Raw genomic sequence first — 21516 nt, forward strand, 5'->3', positions numbered from 1 at the left:
CTGCACTCTATCTTTCTCTTTTTGCAACATTCTTTTCTTTTTCCATACTTGTATTTGTGTTTCTTAGTGTTACCATTTTGATGCATTGACTATTATTAATTCTTTGTAATTTTTTTATTATTTAATATATTAAATTAAACCCATCAAATTAGATAAAAGTAATTTTTGGAAGACCATTCACCCATATAATCTAGTCTTAAATAAGAAAAAAATATTTTAAAGCATCAAGAACATCAACTATGATGTTTTTAAAATAAGAAAGAGATATTCTTATTAGTGTTCTTGTCCTGGTATGAAAAAGAACAAGAGAAAGATACCAAATTGAAAAAAAGAAAGTGTATCTATTTGTCTTACATTTGCATTGCACCACGTGGTCATGTAATTTATTTTTGTCACTCGGTGGAGGGTACTAAACTAGTGACTAGTGCCTATAGGTAGCAGCGGCATCCTCACAACAAAAAGAGGAAGAGACAGACTCTTAAGTTTTAGGCACTTTCTATTCTCCGGCCACCGAGACTCACATAGGAATGGAGAAGCTGAACTCCGATGACCAACTTCCACCAGGTTGGACTGTTGAAGTGAAGGTGAGAAAGAATGGTAAGAGAGACAAGGTAATTGAGCTTTGAGCCTCTAATAATCATGTTTTTTTTTTCTGGGTTGTAGTATTTTTGTGATCTCCTACCCTTGACGCATGTTATTTTTCTATTGTAAATATAGTCGTTGTTGTAAGAGTAGCCGCTTTAGGCGTCAACATTTCAAAGAAAGGGTTTTAAACTTCAAAAAGTTTTGTTTTAATTTTTTTAACTCTTGGATGTAACTTAATCGGCTTTTTTGATTTAACCTGCATGTACTTTGTGAACCCTTTTGGAGTTTGGACCATGTTTCTTCAGCAAATCCCTCTTCTCTTTTTGACGATTTAAAAGGGGGTCATGCTTTTTGAGTGCTTTTCATGTTTTTTTTGTGAGTGGATAAGAGAAAAGGAATCATGAATGTTGGATGATATTTTTTGGCCGGATTCTTCTTTTATTAGTTGAGGTTGGTGTCCTTCTAGCATGCCATTGTTGCATGTGTGTGTTGAACATTGCATGTCTTTGCAACAGTGAGACTGATTGAATGCATAATGAAGCTAGGCTTATTTGAGATTTAACCTATGTTTTGCATGTAATTTGTAAACCCTTTTGAAGTTTGGATCACTGTCTCTTCAGTAAATTTCTCTTTTTTTTTAAACTTTAAAAGGGTATGTTTTTTTGTGTGCTTTTCATTTTTTTGTTTGTGAGTAGATCAGGAGTAAAAGAATTAGTCATTTTCTTTTTTTAGTCGTGGTTGGTGTCCTTTTAGCATTGCATGTGTGTGTTGAATTTAAATGTCTTTACAACAGTGAGACCGATGGAATGAATAGCAAAACTAGGCTCAACAGTGATGTTTTTCAATGAGGGAATTTGTTTTACTGATTTTGTAGATTTTTGAATGATGTTTTAACTCTGGAAAGAATGAAGCAACACACTGCAAAGGAAAGACAAGTTTATACTGAACTTTGTTCTTCTAGATGGTTTACCATTATTGACTGGTTTAATAGGAAATTCTAAAAATTTCAATGTAAATCTTCTATTTCCCTTTTTAGATCTCACAGCAAGTCATGTGAGACTGAGAGAGTCAATGTGCTTTTCTCAATTGTAACAATTGTTTTTTTTAGTATTTGGATATGGATAAGTTAACATTTATAATCATAAGAGACAGAACAATAAGCAACTATAAGTGAGTTAATCCATAAGCTAAAATTAGCTGCATTAAGTTCAGAAGTTTATCCAAACAAACCATAAATGCTTTGATTTTTATCTGCATGAGTCAATTCTTAATGATTCTATCACTGTTTTAGTAAATTTTAAACAAAAATCCATATATTTCAGTTTTAAAATTTTTCTACCTACAAATGATTGTTGGTAAAATAATTTCATTTAATATTTATCTCTCTATAGTTTGTTTTGTTGCTTGAGAATAATTTTATCTTGACTGGGCCAATAAGTACACAATAGTCATAGAGACTTTATCTATGATGATACAGCTCAATTCTTATTCAAGTTAGATTTATTGCAGTATTACTTTCTCCCCTCTAGTGGACTAAAATTCAATTCCAAGGTGGAGGTATATCGCTATCTTGACAATGCTAATAACAAAGTCAGCATCCAGAAAATCTCTCCTAATGTCTGTCAAGAAAATTATTCTTTTTCATGACATTATTTTAGGTTTAATATCTATCTGATTGCATAACTTATGTGGAAAAATTTGGTTATTCAAGCAATCTAGGTTGTAGTTGAGAAAGCTATTGCAGAAGGGTTACCACCAGGATGGGTGAAAAAGACTAGAATTGCAACTAAAGGAGATACAGTTAGAAGAGACACGGTAAACAATGCCTCTGCGACATTTTTTCATTAACTCTTTATTTGTAGCTACACATTATTATTAAGGGGAAAAGGGGAGAAAAAATTGTGTCCAAATAATCTTTGCAATGCTCTGAATGAGCATTTTTCATATTTGTATTGGTTGTTGATAGAATAATTCAGCATGTGGGACTAACTCCTCAATCAAAGGTACTGATTGCTTTTGTAAAACTGTTTGTAACTAGATCTTCTGACGGGAAAAGTTGAAGTTAAATGTTTCTGCCTTCTATCACTTTACAATGAAGTGATGATTGGATTAGATGCAATGTGCCTTGTTCAGCTGTGATAAAAATGTAATTTTGACTGTAAAAATGTTTTTTGTCAAACATATTCTGTGTTTCTCCAAAGACTGTTTTGTTTCTTGTTTGAAAGTCATGAGAGTACTCCTGGCATCACTTAAAATCACTCTCATAAAATGCAACTAGTTTTTCATTTCACTTCTTCAATACTTTTCTTTTCCATAATCAATAATGGTTGGATATATCTTATCTCCCCCTTTGCTGTCCGATGATGAAAATTGCTTGGATTAGTCATGAATCTAGGAAATTAAGTTGCTGCGAACATGATATTGCCCCTGTAGCTGTGATAAATTATCCTCTAACATTCTCTTATTCTTCATTCCTATTTAATGAAACACATTCATATTCTAGTCTATTCATGTGCATTTTGGCTTGTACAAAAAAGCTTAGTTCACTTTTACTAAACTTCAAAAGTGTGCAGTCACTTACTTCTGAATTGTCTGTGCCTTCATCATGCATCACCAACCAATGTGAGAATAATTAATTCACCCTTCTAATTTGTATATGCAGTACTACATCGACCCTGTAAGTGGGTATGCATTCCACTCAATTGAAGATGTTGATCACTATCTTGAATCTGGAGAGGTAGGAAGGAACACACTCAAGCCAAAAGATGAAGACATCAGTGATACGAAGTTAAAAGATGACAAATCTCCTGTATGGGTGGTCATAATTGTGCTTCTTCTAGTTTGTCTATTTATTAATTAGTCTCACATGCTAAACTTTCCCTTCCACTCCACCTGCCCCATCATGTGGTTTTCTGTGTGGATTTAAATTTCTAAGATGTGTGGATTTAAATTTCTAAGATAGGTATATTAAAACTGGAGAAGAGAATCATTGATGATACTAAGGTTTGTACTTATACAAATTTCCTGTCTTTGTGATTTCTTCAGTCAGCATGTGTAACCATGAAACCAACATCATCAATTAGCATGGGTCAGAGCTCAGATTTGGATATGGTAGCAAATTACCAACAGATTCCGAGATCTGCGAGTTCTGGAGAATATATGCATGTGCCTGTGCCTGACTCTAAGTTTATTTTCAATCATGGTAAAGTTCCCATCTTTCCTTTGAAGTTAACAGCATGGACTCCATGTAATTAGATATACACTACCGAATGCTAGTATTGTATTGGCTCAGTTTAGTATTGTTAGCTTATTTTTGGTGACCGACATCTACTTGTAAACTTTATATGCAATTGTGCTATCTTGTGGAAACCAAGACATTTTTTTGCCTGAAGTTAGAGTTTTGTATTCAATTCTTGTATAAAATTAGTTATTTGTTCATTCTAGATAAAGCGAAAATTAATAGGTTTTGTATTTATGCTAGATTTTTCTTTTTCCAAGTTAATAAAGATCTTGCATTTGATGTGAGTTTATTAAATGATTAGGTGTGGTGGGAACTGAATTGAGCAGTTCAGTTCTATCACGGGATGAAAATTCTGATCAGAAGCAAGTGAAGGTTGGTTTTGCTGAAAGTGCTTCGGTTTCAGGTTGCACTATCAAACATACCCAAGAAAAGCAACTTCAAGAAAGTTCAGAGACAAAGCAAGGAACTGAAAAAGTGCAGGCCCAACACCATCAGTGCAAAAACAAGCACAAGAAAGAGATCAATTTGCCTCGCCGTTGTTCAAAGCGTCTTGCTGGAATTAAGCTTGATCCTGTTCCAGAACTTAAAACAAGAAATCGAACACGTCGAGTAGCAGTTAAAAAATCAGCTGAGGTTGATAAATCTTCCGACAGCTTGCATGATGGTCTAGCTAAACAGAAACTAAGTGGCAACTATAAAGAAGGCTTCACTTTTTCACATGTCCAGAACAATGCTCCGGTTGAAGAGTGTATGAGAGTCACTGAAACTGGAGATAATGTTGTTGCAAAGTTAGATTACAACCTTGACTTCCCCCTCAGAGAATTACTAACAGACCCATGTATTGCATTTGCAATTCAAACTCTCACTGGCCTAACATTTGAGACCTCCAAAAACTCGCAAACTTCTTCTGAGTTAAAAGACATCCAGCATTCTGAAACCTCTGCTACTGCAGGTTGTGAAGGGAAAGGTAAGAAAAGCAATGATGGGTTAAGTGACAATGTGTTCTCATCTCCAGGAAGCCTTGCTACTTCTCAAGAACATGCCAGTGATGCTGCCAAATCCGATATGAAAACCAAGAATGAGAATGCATCACCATCTTCTGAAAAAACACTTGACATGTCATGGATGGATCCATGCATTGAATTTGCTATAAAAACTCTCACCGACTCCATCCCGTTAGACTCTGATCAAAACCCCAAGAACTGCCTTCAACAGCAGCTCAGTTCATCCAGTAACCAACACAGTGAGATGACCATGTCAAATGTCAGTTTAAATAACACTTACCAAACTGACTACTATTGCAGCCAATACTTTGGCTCACAAAAGCCAATGTTTAAACAGTCTTTTGTGGATCCATCATTGAAGCACACCAGAAATATTGGTATTGGAAATTCTGCTGGAGCCAGACTATCCCATTGTGGTGAAGATACTAGAAGGAATGTTTGTTAGATCAGCAACCAGTTTGTGCTTGAACTACCATAAGATATAGTACAGTTAAGATAAACTATAAAAAACTTCTACTCTATGAAGACTTTATAACCTATCTCCTTTTGTTGGTATCTTTGTTTTGTGACAGACCCCTTTAAGCTGTGATCCTATGTATTTTGTAGAACTTGCTATGATAATGTCAATCACTATATCATGTTAGTTTGACTGTAAAACACTGTCTCTAATGGTGTCTAATCTAAGTTCACTGTAGAATCTTTCCATAGTGTGACATCATAGTTGTAGCTGATTGGTCTTGGTGCCAAGAATTGCATTATAGAATAAGCCAAAAAATTTATACTTAGATGCTGATGAAGTCAGAAAATGATTCAAAGTTTTCCTGCATTATTATTTAATCACATACTTTCATATTATTAAGAAGGAATATGTAGCAGTGGCAATGGATATTATTGATGTAAGGAAACAATAACTTTTGAATTCTTTGTTGCAAAGTTTGCATAACAAATATTTTAATTTCTTATAATTTTTAAAACTGAATGTTAAACAAAAATAAGGTTGTATTTTTATAGTAGGATAAAATATATCTTTGTTATTATTCTTTTTTATTAAACTTTGTTTTGGTCTTACATCTTTAAAAATGTTTATTTTGAATCATTTAACTAATTAAAAAAGTTAACATAAGATTCAATCGAAAGGGTATAGTTGACTCCAGATTAAAATAGATATTTTAAAAATAAAGGAATAAGCCTAATTTTATAATAGAATAAAATAAAATATATGGTTTATCTCTTATAACAATATTCTCAAATAAAATAATTCTTAAACTTCTACACTTAAATTATGGTTTTGCATGTAAGTGGGATTTTAGCTAGACTAATATTCTAAAATCCAATTATTTAAAAAAAGTTATAAGAACTACTTATTTGCATGCAATAAATTTAGATATGCTATTTGGTAGTGGAGAACGTGAGTTAAAGCTTAATCCATGTGAATTTTGTATGGTGTCACGTGATTGAGCTTTATTAAAAAAGTAAAAAAAAAAAGTTATAAATGTTATCACGTGTCAACATTATATTGAATTGGATGTATTACTCCACTTAGAGCCTTCAACTGGAATAAAGTTATTGACAGAACCTTGACACCTAATAATAGATGTAACCTTTTTATGCACTTAACACTTCATGAAATGCATATTTATGCACATTCCAAATCAGTTATGCATATTCATGAAAGAGGAATTTTTAACATAATGAAAGATGGATTTAGAATTCTAGTTGAAATCTATAACTTTTAATGATGTATGCAACCGTGGTCATGTAGAATCACTAATTTATCATTCATTTTTAGATCCTACTTGCTTTGTGTTTTTTTTTCTTCTTCATATAAAATTTGTTATTTTTTTAGTTGTATATGTGTTCCTCTTATAGTCTAAATGTATTATTTTTATTACATCAAATTCTTCTTAATATATTATATTTCACATTAAGTGTATATGATGTCTCATTATTAATGATATATAATTCTATTTTAATATTAAGGTAATCGTTATCAATTATTTCAAAATATCTGATTTGGTCGAGATATTTGTCAAATAGTCCTCTTCCAGTATTGCGCGTAACCACTTCATATTTGGAACACATTCGCATTCTCCTAACCTTGAGTCGAAGAATGCGAAAAGAGTTAAACAAGATTATATCATTACTACTCGTGAGCACATAGTCGCTTCCCATACAAGATGATTCAATGATAATTCCAAAAACTAATGTCATTATATATGTATGATGATTTTGGCTAAAACTATTATTTTTTATGTGATTTTAGTTTTAGTGTTGTTTACCTCAATTTAATAACGTTTATATATCCATCCGAGTTGTTATATAACTCAGAAACCAATAATACATAGTAGTTTAATATCAATAATCAAAACATAAGTTATTCTTTATTAATAAAAAATGTATTCATAATTTAAAATATTTAAACATATAAAAGATAATTATAAGTATTGGAACAAGTTAAGAATTTATAAACATAAAAATCATAATTGAAAAAGAAAGTTAAAGCACTACATCAAAAAGTTATTGTAATATGCTATCTATTTAAAGTAGGTTTTCGTTTTGATATAGGCTTTGGAAGATCAATGAAATATTATAAAATATAATAACATAATAACTTGAAGAAATAACTTGTTTAATAATTAATTGGTTAATCATAGTTATTTAGTATCACTCTCTTCCAATATTGATTGCATAATGATCATCATTCATTATATTACATAATAATTACACTTAACTTTCATTTTGTGTATTATATTATAGTTTACTATAAAAATAATTAACACATTTAATTGACATAAAAAACAAGCAAACAATGTATATTTAACACAAAAAAATCTTATAATTAATTATTTTAATATTATACTAAAATTAATAAATTAGTAAATTTATTCATATTAATTTAAAATATTTAATAAATTAATAATTATAATTAATTTTATAAAATTTAATTACTCCAAAATTAATATCTAAATTCAAATAATTGTGACTAAAAATTTAAGTATCTAATTATATGATAAAATAGATGAAAAAATTAGTCTCTAAAATAGATGAAAAATGACTAAAAAAATGGTTTCCAATTACATCTTAACAAGAGATTAAAAAAATTGTCTCTAAAAGAAACTTTTTTTTAATTTTATTATTAGTTACCAAAAATATAGTATCTAATTATTTTATAATTTTTTTTATCAATAATAGATACTTTTTTTAGTAACCAATAATTTTTAGTTTATAAAATAGTATCTAAATTAGTTACTATGAAATTTTATTTTTTTTAGTTTCTAAATTAGTTACTATTAAATCATTTTTCTTGTAGTGATAAGTGCCACAATAGCTACCTGTTTTGTTGGTACACAAATCATAACATTAGGAGGAGAGTCACATTATCTAATACAATGTTCTCTTTGAAGACTTTCCAAAGGGCCGCTACCTAAAATTACAAGAAAAATTGCTTTTAAAAACTAAATTTTTTGTCTCTAAAATGATAAAATTAGTTACTAACTTAACTAGAGACTAATTTAGAATCTAATAGCAGTAAGTGGCTAAAATTATGATTGCTAATTTTAGATATCAATTTAGATTCTAATTTAGAAATCAATTTAGTTATCATTAAATAAAAACCAATTTAGTGACCAAATATATAGAAACTAATTTAGTGACCAATTATATAAAAACCAAATTAACAACCAATTTCATTGAAGCCAATTTAATAACCAAAATATATAAAAATTCATTTAGTGACCAAATATATAAATACCAAAAAATTGTCACTATATTGGTTTCTAAATAATATTATTTTATTTACATACTTACTTTTTCATATTTTATATTTATTTGTAGAATTTAAGTTCACTAATTTTAAAATAAATTTATAGAGTTTGTCAACTCAAATCAATTATGTTCAAAATCCAGATATGGTTAGAAGTGAGCAATTTTTTCAAATTTTACAAAAAAAGATTTTTTATGAGTAAAGATAATCACATAAACCCAAGTTGAAATTATTTTACTGTCACAATTGTTTGAAATAATTGCATAAGGTAAGGAAATATATACATTAGTAATCCACGAATAACATCACATATTCTTTTTGCAATGCTCTCATAGACCATAAAACATAAAAAAAAAGTATGACATTGATTCCTCCACTTCTGCATTTCTTTCTTTTTTTTAAGTAAAAAGCTTTATCTATCGTTTTTTGTGAACTTTATTCCATGTGAATAAAGAGTCAGTGCTCAGTGGTGTACCATGTGAGCTTTTGATCCTAGCTATAACAATAATCATCTACTTGTCAAAAAATATAAAATAAAATTTATTAACAAGATTGAAATTTAAAAATATATATATAATAGTGTAACAAAATTACTTTGATAAGGAGTGAGTGGTTGACTGGGTGGTTGTGTTTCATCCTCATCTTAAGTTTCCTCAAAACTTGGTGGCATGGATTGACGATTAATGTTATTCATCCATTGTCGAATCATTGCATTAATTTTCTTAAAAAGTTGCTCAATATTTAAAATTTTGATTTGAAATTCATCTCTTTATGTTTTTAACCACTTTCATGTCTCTTTTAAGTTCGTCAAGCTCTTGACTTTGTATCCACCCATTTGAGGAAGAAGATGAACCAAAGTATCCTCCCATTCTTGGTTCCAGCTACATCACATCAGACATCTAAATCATTTAGGGGGGGTTCTGTTAACATCAATAGAATATTCATACCAATAGAATATTGATCAAGAAAACAAACAGAGCAATAGTTGTTGTAGTGAAACATGCAAATGGGTGTCCGGTACATTCTCTCACAGATTTATCATCATAAACTTTAGCACATGAATAAAAAACTAATAGTAACTTTAGCATTTAATCAACCAGAGTGTTCACAATAAAAAGATCAATCTAACAAAGAACTAATTAAAAGTTAGTAGAGAATTGATAGATTATGCATGAGATTCCCATTTGATGTGGTCACACATCATAAAGTTCGAAAAACAAAAGGATACTTTCCCCACATTGTATGAATAATGTGCCAGCTCTATACTAAGTTACCCAAGTCTTTGAGCTTCCAACCCTACTTCCTTTGCTCCCATTTCCTGAATTGGCTTCCTCATGCTATTTGACTGCTGGGCAAAGTTCATCGCCAGAATTTGGAGGTTGTTGATCCTTGTCTTTGTCCCCACTACAATAAGATGAAACACCAAAGCTAAAAAATTAATAAAATAATAATAGCTACAATGCATATATAGCTCAAATTCCCTTACTAAGCACACATCTAAATCAACATAAACCACCCATCACTTCTGATCTAAATGGGTGATTGATACTCAATTGTCCCAATAGAAACTATACAAGAAGAAAGTGTGTGCAACGATACTTATCCTGAATAGATGACAAACCCAATGGTAACAACACCAAATGCCACAAAGTACATCCAATCAACCTGGAAAACATAATTTAGCTATAGAGAAGTTAGACGTTAAAATGTGGCACACTTCTAGTAGGAAAAAAATGGCTGCATTATTATTATCAGACCTTCTCATGATAAGCAAAAGTGTGAATTAAGACAACCCACATGTCTGAGGTCAACAACAATAGATTTAGCATGGTATAACCATTGATATGTGACAAACCAAGAGATCATATTTAAATACTACATCTAAGTCAAAGTTGGATGGTGGGGGTTTATCATACGTCTCTTTTTTTTGTTTCTCTAAACAATAGTAAAAATGTTGATAGGGAAAAATGACACGAGAAAGATGTTCTTTCCAGTTAGACGTTAATAGACTATAGAACCAGGTTAAATTTCTCCAATACTAGGAAATAATTTCAAGAATTTTGATGGGTAATAAATTTTTCATAGTAGTACATAAATATTAAATTATTTTGGTTCAAAATTAAACATTAGTGCTAGAAAAGATAGAGAAACATTGAGAGGGAGAATAAGACCAAATAACTACATCCTAGAGTTTCCTTTTAATCAATTATTTTGATTAGTTTAACCTATTTAGTTTTGGTACCTTTATTCAATCATTTTATCCAGTGTCACAATACAAATATAATTTTTGAAAAAAAATATAATCAAAATAGCTATGGTTTAAGTCCTTTCCTTAAGCAGAACAGGGACTAAAGATTAAAACATGAACATGCAAATCCAACAAAAGCAAGCGCTTGAAATCAAAAGGAATGAATGTAAATAATAATGCTTAAAGGTCTTATGTCTCACTGGTTGACATGTTGTGGTAACAACATAATAATTTGAATCGGGCATCCTAGTTAAAGAGAAATTTTGCACTCAAATCTTGCATTCTTTCTAATTTTACAACAAGAACTTCTAATTTTGTTGGCTGAGTGTTGTTAGGTACATAGTGAACCTTTTGTCTTTCTTTCTCTGTCCATCAATATTAACTAGAGTAAATTACATTAAGTTCTAACATTCTCCTTTTCTCTTAACTAGTGTTATTCAAAATGTTTCAAAATACTACAACTGGTTATATATAACAGAGATAACTTCACAGATGAGCCAATAACACCTTTTCAAAGAGAAGCCCAACAACACTCGGCCAACAATTAAGTTCAACAACAGATAAGTAAAAAAGACAAGACAGAAAAATTTAATCAATACAAATGGAACATACAGATCAAAATTAGAAATCACAGTTTTATTCAAACACTTGGAAAAGGTTCAAAGTTCTCGTAGATTCCTAGAGATTGTAAATGAGGGAATACAACATGAGAACAAAATCTAAGGTTTTAAGATGGGGAAGATACACAGTGAATAAAGTTGCACGGAACTTTGATGAGCAAGCACAAAAATAAAAGGCAAAGGGTGAGAATAATTAATAAGTTGCACCTTCGTTGACTTATTTGAATATTTATTAGTTTCAAATACTAGTTTAACAATGTTTGATACTTTTCAAATAGTAAAATGGTGGTTTACTCATAGTGTTATTATTATAAATATTTTGAATCAAATTTTGTTTATAATTACGTATAAGGTTTTAAAAAAATATTTGTGAGTACAACTTCAATAACAATGTCAAAGGCTTTTGAAGGTTTTAAAAATAAGGTTGTCTTATGAAAGACTCACGTGTAAAAGTTTTTTGAGGTGGCATGCTATCCTTAGACAATCCAATTATTTTGGTCTTATTTTGAATAAAAAAAATTGGTTTGACGTTGGTTGTTTTATTTTTATCGTACATATGCTTATTTATGTGAATTTGAAAGTATATTTTTTACATATCAAGGGAAAGTGGATGTCAAACTCATGCAGTAACCTTTTTCTGTTTAGATTTCCTTTGCCAATAATAGAATCTCTCAATAAAAAAAATATATTTATTGCGAGTTTCTGATTATATGGAGTTCATGAATTAAATATCTTAAAAACCTAATTTGTTATAAGTCGATAACAATTATACTTAAACAAATAAGTGTCTTATCATTGAAAAGTAAAATAAGCTAGACAAAATCTTATGATTTGACACATTTGTATGACTGAATATTATCCATCACTTTTAATATTATTCAATTTTATTAATTTTACTGATTTTGTTTTCTAAACTAGGTTTTTACATTGACATCACAAGTCAATGAAATGAAGGAAATGATGACTTTTCTTTGTGCAAAATCATCTTGAAGAATTATCTCATGACTTTGTTATGTTTCATGAATCACCGATAATATTTAAATATTGATTAAAATAATATATATTTTATATTATAATTTGAATGCTACTAATTATGATTATTTTTTATATATTAGTTATCTGATCAAGGTTTTGTTCATAACGAATAAAGAAATTATCAACATCAAGAACCATAACTGAAGAATGTTATTTAGTTTTTCATTATGTCTATTTTTATGAGTTAGACCAAATGATATTGTAATGTTTCACTAGTTTAACCTTTAAACGTTGTTGTTTAAATTATTTTACCTTGAAGTTGTGGACTTTATTCTATGTTCCTTTTATGAATGTTACATTCAATTATAAATACCAACATTTTAAAATATTTGTCTTTTATCATTTTATATTGCCCATTAAAAAAACAACAAATGAAATTTACGAAATGTCTAGAAGTAATAGACTTATGTACATTAAAAAAAACAATTAAAAAAACAAATGAAATTAATGGGGTAGTGAAACTGTCGAAAATAATTTAGAAATTGCTGGAAGTAACACTAGTCTAAAATCCGTTGGAAGTAACAGAAGTTTGGAAAACCCAAAAAATAATAGGAGTTTGCAAATATTTAAAAATAACGGGAGTTTGGAAACTGTCAAAAATAATAGTGGGTTCAAAAACCATTGGAAGTAACAGGAGTTCATAGAAACTGACAAAAAGTAATTGCCATTCTAGGAGTTAATAAAAATTGTCGATAATCTATTAGCCACACTAAATCTACCAGAGAAACACAAATTACAGGTAACACACTTAGCAGGAGTTCAAACCATCAAAATATCAAATATAACTCCATTAAAAATAATTTTTCTTTAATTGACACATATAAAAACGGTTTAACTATAGTTATATAATTCACTTAAAATTTTAAAATCCCCACCAATCAATATTCAACTACAAATTATAATTGTGGTTAACTCATTTATGGAATTTTGATGAGTGAAAAATCAATTAAATAAGTTTTTATTAAGTTGTTTAAAAAGTTTTCGGCATGAGTGGAAAATCTATTTTTTTTTTTTTAAAAAAGTTAGATATTTAAGTTTTATTATTAGATAGTATTATAGTAAATGAAGATGAATATTCCTTGTCTGATGTGATGCTTTAATGTAGCGTATGTAATTGCATGTAATCGTAATGAAGAAAGAGAGGTTTTGATGAACCCTAATTGTAGAGAAAAATAAATATAAAAGAAACTTTTATTCACTTGTATATTAGAGAGTAAAATACATGGTGTATATATAAGAAAAAGATTAAGACCTAGCTGAAACAGAAAAAGGAAAGTTGGGTCAAACAAACAAAGTCCAATAATTTAAAATAGAAAATTAAATATATTAACAGATAGAACTGTTAATTTATGTTTTACTCTATCGGTCATTTTAAAAAAGTTCATTATACAAACAAAATATAACAAGTTTGTAATTTTAGATTCCATAAGAATAAAGACAATTTAATTTAGTTTAATATGTTAGATCAATTATATAGTTAAATCAAATAGATATATTTTATTTGATATTTTTTTATGAAATATTAAATAAATTTAGATAAAAATTGCTAATTTTGACCCATAAATCAATTTTTAAAATTTGTATGTAAAAAAGTTCAAATTCATTTAATTTAACCTATTTTCACCCCTTATCATTTAATTTAACTCCAACCATCTAAACTATATAGACTATAAATATGCACAAAATAAAATATATTTATAAAGTCAAGTACACTGAACAAATGAACATATTTATTGTATTGGAAAAAGTTACATGTAAAAAATATACATATATAAAACTTATAAATATACATAGCATAACCATTTATGTTTGTTGGTTATGAGACTTGTAATATCATCTAGTCGTGTATAAAATTTAATCCCATTAAAAAAAACTACATATCAAAGAATGATAATTTATTAAGAATTAAGATCAACATATATAAGTTAATCATGATTCATATACATCATCCAATCTAACATAATCTATCAATTAATCATTTTTGGAAATTATGTTATTTTAAAAAATCATCTCATATTTAGTTTAGGATGAATCTTTATATAATTTGATTAAAGTAATACAATGTAATTTTTATTTAATATTTAGATTCTTTAATTAATATTCGAGTTCAATTCAACGTAGGATTTTAAAAGCGAGGTCATTTCACTTAAAAGTACACACCAACTTCAACTTCAATTAATTATATGTTTAAATACATATCTGTTAACTATATATATATATATATATATATTTATCAATTAATTCTTTTTTACGTAAAAATTAAAAGTTTAAACAAGTTTTCATCCCTTCCAAAATTAGTCCCTATTAAAATTGATAATTCTAAATTTGTCTGGTAATTTTAATATCTTAAATTTAATAAATATATGCATTTAATTCTAATAATTATTTTATCATTTTTAAATTAGCATTTAGTTAAAAAGACATTAAATTATTTTTCTCTTGATGGGGTTTGGGACCTAGAGAATGATTGCTCTTCCACCTTTGGTCGGTCATTGATGCTCCAAACTTTGTCGCGCTCTCCTCTTGGTCGTCTGGCTCCAATGATATCTGCAGAAGGCACTCCGACGCTCAAGTCAGTCGCGTGTTAACATTCGGGTGTCAGAGTATTGTAGATAATGACGTACATCTCTCCTTGAGATGCGTGCTATTTATATTACCTTAATGTACCTTAATTGGTATGCCGGATTAGGGAATTGATTCGTATTTAGGGTTGCATTAAATAACCCTTAACTATGGATTAACCGTGTTAACTTGGTCAATCCTTACTTGTCGTCACGTGACCTACTCACCATGGTTTAGATGGTAACTTGATCCGAGTGCTGACCAACTCGTCGTACTAGTACAATTTTCATGACTAAATTTGCTTTCTAATTAAATATTAGATATTTAAAACTTAGTGACACAAATTTTAATATAAATAAAATTTGAAATTATGAAAAACTTAAAACTCAATCTTAAAATAATTAGTTAAAAAGAGCTCTTAGAATCCATTTTTAATGCTATGTTTACGATTTCCCCTTTCATGATGTTGGCACCAAATTGGCGGGAACATAAAGCGATTTTCCCTCGCTACCATATCACATATCACATCACTCTAAAATTCCCAATTCTCAGTGAGTCTGTGTAGAGAGAGAAGGGGAAAAAGATGGAGATTCGCGTGAGGTGCAACTGCGGAGAAGGAAGCTGCGAGGAATGGGGCATTGTGGAGCTTCAAGGAGTGGTGGAGCCTCAGTCAGGATTCCACGATTCCCTCCCAAATCTCCACATCGGTACTCTCTGTCGTCCTTCTTCTCAGGTTCCCCTCTCTCACCCTTCCTTTTTCTTCTCTTCATATTCTCTCTTTAATTCCATCATCATTTTCGATTCCGCTTCTCATTGCAAATCGCATTTTCACCACCAATTTATTCGACAAATGTCACTCACACTACACCTAAAATCGCCCTCGCCACCTGCTTATATCATAGACTGTCCCCAAATCACTTTTTAAAACGTTTATTTCCGATTTTAGGGTTCTGTTAAGTAGTATTATAAGAATATTATTGACGAGCTTTTGTCAGAAGATTTGTGGAAGTGTAGCGATTGGACTAATTCTTACTAGGGGAATCTCTACATTAAAATATAAATAGAAGAACGTGAGGGACGATTGAAGTTAAATAGGAAATATATGTCTACAGTTACTTTGAAATCAGACTTTAGAGTATTTTAGGTTTTATTATCATTTTGAATTCTGTTTTGTCCTTTTAAGTTTAAGAATTTATTTTTTTTAATTTCTTAAATTTTAGAGACCAAAACCAGATTCACATCAATTTTTAATATTGAAACATAATTAAACCTTTTGTGCGTGTAATTAAAATATAACAGTAATTTATTTTTTTAATATAAGCGAAGAGGAACAAAAATTCAAAAAAAATGTGTACATTCAAATAAAATATAACTATTTTAATGCTCAGAGATTTTTTTTCATAGTTTTGTTCTAATTCCTTACATAATGTTTGATTAGTATTTTGTTTCGTTTTGCCTTTTAGGGTTCAAATAACTGTTCCTTTTAAAAGTGATATTTGTTTTAGGATTTTATTGCTATTATTTTTAGTTTTGTATTTTACATGAAAAATATTTATTTTTAATAATTAAAATGTAAATTAATTATATATTTTTGAAATATATAAGTTATATTATTACTATTATTAAAGTTTATGACAGATAAATATTTCAATATATAAACTATAATTTTAATTTTTAATCACGAATTTGAATTATAATATGGTTATTTTTAAATTGAAGTGAATATGCAGTTAACAATATTAAATATAGAAATACATAAAGATAAAAGTGTAATAGTTTAAAATGATCGATAGAAATATTTTATTGTTATTCTGAAATGTAGTACGTGAGATGTAGGCAAAAAGAAGATAAATAATAATGTCTAAATAGAGTAGGGTCTCAATAAAAGAAGATTTGTCATAGAATTGGAAAATGTATACACAGAATGAATGCTATTATATTTTATAGTAACTAAAAAATGATTGTCCACAGAAAAAATAGTGGTTTGAATTGAACCATTGACTGCACTGGTTGACCCAGGTTGGGTTCTAAATTAATGATTACCAACAAAAGTATTTCAAGTTTTTTTTTTAGTTAATTGTAACTAATATTTTTTATTGATGGCTTCTGTTGTTCAGGAAGTGTACACCTTCACTGTTGGATACCACGAATTGGCAGGGTCAAAGGTTCCCTTGAAGAAGCCAATGGTAGTGCTTAAGAAAGTAAAGCATCCTGATGGAGAAAGTGGGTGTAAGGTGGAGCTGCAAGTTGTTGGAGTCATTAGACATAAGATTCTGTTCAAGAACAGACCAAAGGCTCTCATTTCTAGTAAGATTTCTCTTTCCTTTCGTTCCATTAAACCCACTTAGGAATATATTTTTCGTTTTGTAGAGGACAGTTGTGAAGCAACATATGACCCTTGAAAAAGCGTCTCAACATTTCCAAACTTTTGGTGTCTTCATTGGTAGAGATTCTTAGGAACATTTAGGTGTCAACGTGTGTGACGTCGATTATTATATAATCTCTCACTTTAATCCTCGATCACATTTATTTATGTTTAGTGTTAATCCTCATACGATTGTAGCAGTACATGTTCATAGTACTATGAGTGTTATTTTATATCCGGTGGACTTGGAATTTCTTCCTTTGGTTTAGGGTTTAGGGGGAAAAGTTGTTCGTATACATAAATATTCTTGGTCCCTCTTCCTACTTTTACCACTTTTGAGAAAAGAGAGATAAAAAGGACGTGAAGTGAAACTGTTCTGGAGTGTGTGTTTTCTTACAATAATAGTTGGTGTAAGCGAGTTATAAGAATTAGATAGTTTAGATATTTATTAGGAAAGATTTGATTAGAAAAACTAAAATACAGTTCAATAATCTCTAGTGTCAAAAGGACTTTTAGCTGTGGAGTAAGATATATATTTATGTACATAAAAAATAACATGAGTATTAATGACAACATCAAACTAGTATTTTCCCACTAACGTAGTATTTTCCCATTGTCTTTGGATCAGTGGTCACTTCTTTCCTTTCGTCTATCAGTTTGGGACTAGAAACAACTTATAATCCTACCAAAAAAACTTCCCAGTTTCCACTGGTAAAGGATTTCATTTTACTTCATTGACAGTATAAAATATTATTCCCTAATCATTTCTTGTCACATCATTCAGAAAACTATAACTAAAATACTTATAAAAGTTAAACTTTTTTTAATGGTGTATCAACCAATGATTGGACGGTACTGTATAAACTTTTACCGTTGATCAAAAGCAAGAGTAGTGATATTTTCAACACTTAAATATTTCAAATATTCTATCAATATTTTTCATTTTTTCTTTATTTCTTGTTTTTATCATATCACGTGTATATATATATTATTTTTCTTTTTTATTTCTTTCTCTCGTAGATTATTAGCAACTGCCCAAGAAACATTTTCCCAAAAGTAAACCCATGATAGACTAGTTTTGTGTTATTGTTTTAATGTTGATTTTCCTAGACAACACTGGGAAGTTTCAATTGAATTGAGCAAGATATGATGTAACCAGTTTAGTTGGAATAGGACTGCTTCCCTTTAGACGCTCTTTCCCTGTGTCATGAAAAAGATTCTGTTATTGCATCTGAGTCTATCTTACTGTGGGTCTCACATGGTTCTGCTGGACAGCTTATGTTGCAACTACAAGGGTCACTGCCTTTCGCATTGCAAAAAAAAAACCCTTTAATTATTCTTACTCTATCTATTTGCACACGTCACTCTTTCTTATCATCTTCTCTTATTTCTTGAATCAAGATGATCACTCCAACGCGTAAAAAGTGTTTGCGATCTTTGCAACGATAGTGGTTTCTCTCCACTTCAATCAAGCAATCCTATCTTTGAGAAACTCTCCAAATTTCTCTTTACGTGCTTGTTTACTAGTATATGTCCTTCTCATCTTTAATTTAGATGCTTTTCCCAGTCTTGTCTTTAAGTAACCCAATATTCAATTTATAATATAATGAATAGTGTGTGGTGGCATGGTGCATATAAATCTCTGAAGTTCATCCTAAAAGATCACATCTATTTTAATTAACTACAAAAAGCAACAATCCTTAATACACATGTTATCTTGCTGGTAATAAGATGCTCACTTCAAATGTCCAAATGTTACATCACAACAAAATTTTAATTTATTCTACCTTTTTATAATTATTTATCTAAATTTAGAACGTTAACAATACTTAATTAAAAGACTTTACAATCCAAAGGTTGTCCCCATACGCAATAGCTTACAACTCACACACCAAGGAAGAGAAAAAGAAATTAGCAGATTCTTGGAATAAGTTATAGCTGTTTTTGGCATTTCTTACGAGTTTCATTAGTTACTCTTTGATTATCTTTCGAAGTCTGAAAATGAATCAGTTTGTTTGATATGCTAAGATAAGCATTTTACAATTAGAACATACATGGGAACCTGCCACAATTAGTTGCTGTAATCACAAGCAAGAAGAATATGGGGATTTGCGGATGATATACAAATGCAACCTCATTCTGCCACATGGATGGAGGACCGGATAAAGCTGCCATTTCAATTCTAAAAGGGTGAAAACCTGCGGCAGTTTCCATTTTGGCCTAACTAGATGACTAAAATAATCTTCATGACTAACATGCTAGGGTATCAGAGGCTATTAGCTTAGCAAAAGTATAGGAGAGGATAATAGAACACAGCCTTCCCTTTCACATGTAAAAAGCTAGTTTTAGATTCGAGTCCATGATTAATTGGTTACCAGAATACAACTTTACCATCACTTAAGGTTCGTCATCAAAATAAATTACCTCATTAATGGTGTGCATATCGTGAATAATTGAGGGAAATTGGCAATCAAAGTATCTTATAAATACGCCAAATTTTCATATTTAGTGTTCCATACATGTAGTTTGCAGATCGTCGTGTTATCAACTAGTTTAATTGTTGCCTTTGTTTAGAGTCTATTGTACAGTTGAAAAGATTATATAGGACATTAAATTTTTACGTATTGATTCTTCGATACTAGCTAACAAACAATAGTTAAGGACACGTCACTTCTGTGTTTGGTATTTCTTTTGTCTCTTCCATTTTCCGTGCCTCATTTATTTTTGTGAAATTGGAGTCTAAAGGCTAATTGTTATCCTTCCTTTTTTTCCTTGCTTTTCAAGAGCCACAGATGGGATCGAGGGAAAGACCAAAGCCTATCATGTTAGGCTCTTCCCCTTCAAATCAAGCTGCATGAGACTCATTGTCACTGTCTTTCGGTGAAACCATGCTAGACCAGAAAACTGGAGAAATTAGAGGCACACTTGTCATCCCCTTTTCATACGCTGCAATCCAAATTCAGCCAAAGTCTTGACCCATATTTGTAATCATAGCAACCACATGTTTTATAGCGTGCCAATAATGGCACAAGTGATTGTGATCTGTCATTACGAGGAGTTTGATGCGTCATTATCTTGGTTTGTGTTTTCGTGTGAATATGCAAATGACATTAATTAAACTAAAACTTATCTGAATTTGTCTTTGCCACGAAAAAGAAAACTAGTTTGGTGAGGGCATATAGGTTCACATAATTCTGTATTTCTCTGGTCCCTTATGCATGGTGCTCTCCCCCTTTGGTAGGACTCTGTTCTTTAGCTAAGTAAGTTCAGCAGAAAAATATTATTGGCCATGAGCATAGTTAGTATAAGGGTGAATCATGTCATTGGTAGGAAAATTTAAGATAAAAACCAATACTGTGTTCTTTTTAGCTTTTATGATCATGCGATCAACCGCTTTAAATTTTGATTGTTTGTAATTTATATCTTTTGAGCATCATTAGGTCACTTTGATATGATTCAAAAAGTAAAACCAATCAAAACTCAGCCACTTACAAGCCGTGTTTGTCAGCAATTAAATTGGCTATGTTTCTCTTTGATAATGAAAGACACTACCTAGATACTTTTGCATTTAAATGGCTTTGAATTTAGTTATTGATGTTGGTGAGTACTTAATGGTGGAAGGTGGCCATAATTTGTTTTTCAAATAATCACGAGAATTCCTTTAAGTGCTATTATTATATTTGAAGTTTATTTATCATTGAATCAAGTTCTTTTATCATTCATAAATAAAGGCTCATTTATTTAATTTCAAGTCTGTTGTATGCTAATTCATTAATATGTAGGTTATCTTTACACATCTTTAGCTGTTTTAAAAGCATCCTCACAAGATTTTATTCTTATGTCAAAGGTAAGAAGACTTGATTTACAGGAAAAGTGGTTGCCCTTTGAGTTGGAAATCGCGAGATTAATTAAACTCAGGCCATTTATGTCATTTTTATCTCTTATACTCACAGTTGGCTCCTTAATTCTCGAGAAACCAGTATTACTATCTGAACTGTACAATATTTTATTTCATATAATTGAAATCTATTGTAAATATTTTTTAAATATACAAATTATATTTGAATTATAATTTACAGTAAATAAAATCTTT

At 29.9% G+C, this 21516-nt stretch overlaps 2 protein-coding genes across 13 annotated transcripts; both read left to right on the forward strand.

Annotated features, from left to right (window-relative positions):
- Nucleotides 1-285: 285 nt before the first annotated feature.
- Nucleotides 286-5487, forward strand: LOC137837650 (uncharacterized). 12 transcript variants are annotated; one of them, XM_068646728.2, is made up of 6 exons: nucleotides 286-611; nucleotides 2095-2202; nucleotides 2305-2400; nucleotides 3248-3394; nucleotides 3631-3787; nucleotides 4128-5487. In XM_068646728.2, exons 1-6 carry the CDS (start codon nucleotides 528-530, stop codon nucleotides 5273-5275), a joined length of 1740 nt encoding a protein of 579 aa, XP_068502829.1. In that variant the 5' UTR covers nucleotides 286-527; the 3' UTR covers nucleotides 5276-5487. The 12 variants fall into 12 exon arrangements, with proteins under 12 accessions (XP_068502829.1, XP_068502832.1, XP_068502834.1 ...); XM_068646731.2 differs by having other exon boundaries at nucleotides 297-597; XM_068646733.2 differs by having other exon boundaries at nucleotides 297-597; nucleotides 2095-2175.
- Nucleotides 5488-15497: 10010 nt separating this feature from the next.
- LOC137837652 (chromosome transmission fidelity-like protein) lies at nucleotides 15498-20558 on the forward strand. The gene is made up of 3 exons (XM_068646737.1): nucleotides 15498-15791; nucleotides 17176-17365; nucleotides 20208-20558. The coding sequence occupies exons 1-3, from the start codon at nucleotides 15642-15644 to the stop codon at nucleotides 20279-20281; spliced, it is 414 nt and encodes a 137-aa protein (XP_068502838.1). The 5' UTR covers nucleotides 15498-15641; the 3' UTR covers nucleotides 20282-20558.
- Nucleotides 20559-21516: the final 958 nt, after the last annotated feature.

Source organism: Phaseolus vulgaris, chromosome 4, assembly GCF_051622355.1.
Source record: "Phaseolus vulgaris cultivar YP4 chromosome 4, ASM5162235v1, whole genome shotgun sequence".
Taxonomy (NCBI): domain Eukaryota; kingdom Viridiplantae; phylum Streptophyta; class Magnoliopsida; order Fabales; family Fabaceae; genus Phaseolus; species Phaseolus vulgaris.

What these genes read in the sequence shown, in the direction of transcription:
- LOC137837652 (XM_068646737.1), top strand. Translation starts at nt 15,642, where the DNA reads ATGGAGATTCGCGTGAGGTGCAACTGCGGAGAAGGAAGCTGCGAGGAA. An exon ending in TCTGTCGTCCTTCTTCTCAG is followed by an intron (nt 15,792 to 17,175) that starts GTTCCCCTCTCT and finishes TCTGTTGTTCAG; the next exon opens with GAAGTGTACACCTTCACTGT. An exon ending in ACCAAAGGCTCTCATTTCTA is followed by an intron (nt 17,366 to 20,207) that starts GTAAGATTTCTC and finishes TTGCTTTTCAAG; the next exon opens with AGCCACAGATGGGATCGAGG.
- LOC137837650 (XM_068646728.2), top strand. Translation starts at nt 528, where the DNA reads ATGGAGAAGCTGAACTCCGATGACCAACTTCCACCAGGTTGGACTGTT. An exon ending in ATACAGTTAGAAGAGACACG is followed by an intron (nt 2,401 to 3,247) that starts GTAAACAATGCC and finishes TTGTATATGCAG; the next exon opens with TACTACATCGACCCTGTAAG. An exon ending in TAAAAGATGACAAATCTCCT is followed by an intron (nt 3,395 to 3,630) that starts GTATGGGTGGTC and finishes TGATTTCTTCAG; the next exon opens with TCAGCATGTGTAACCATGAA.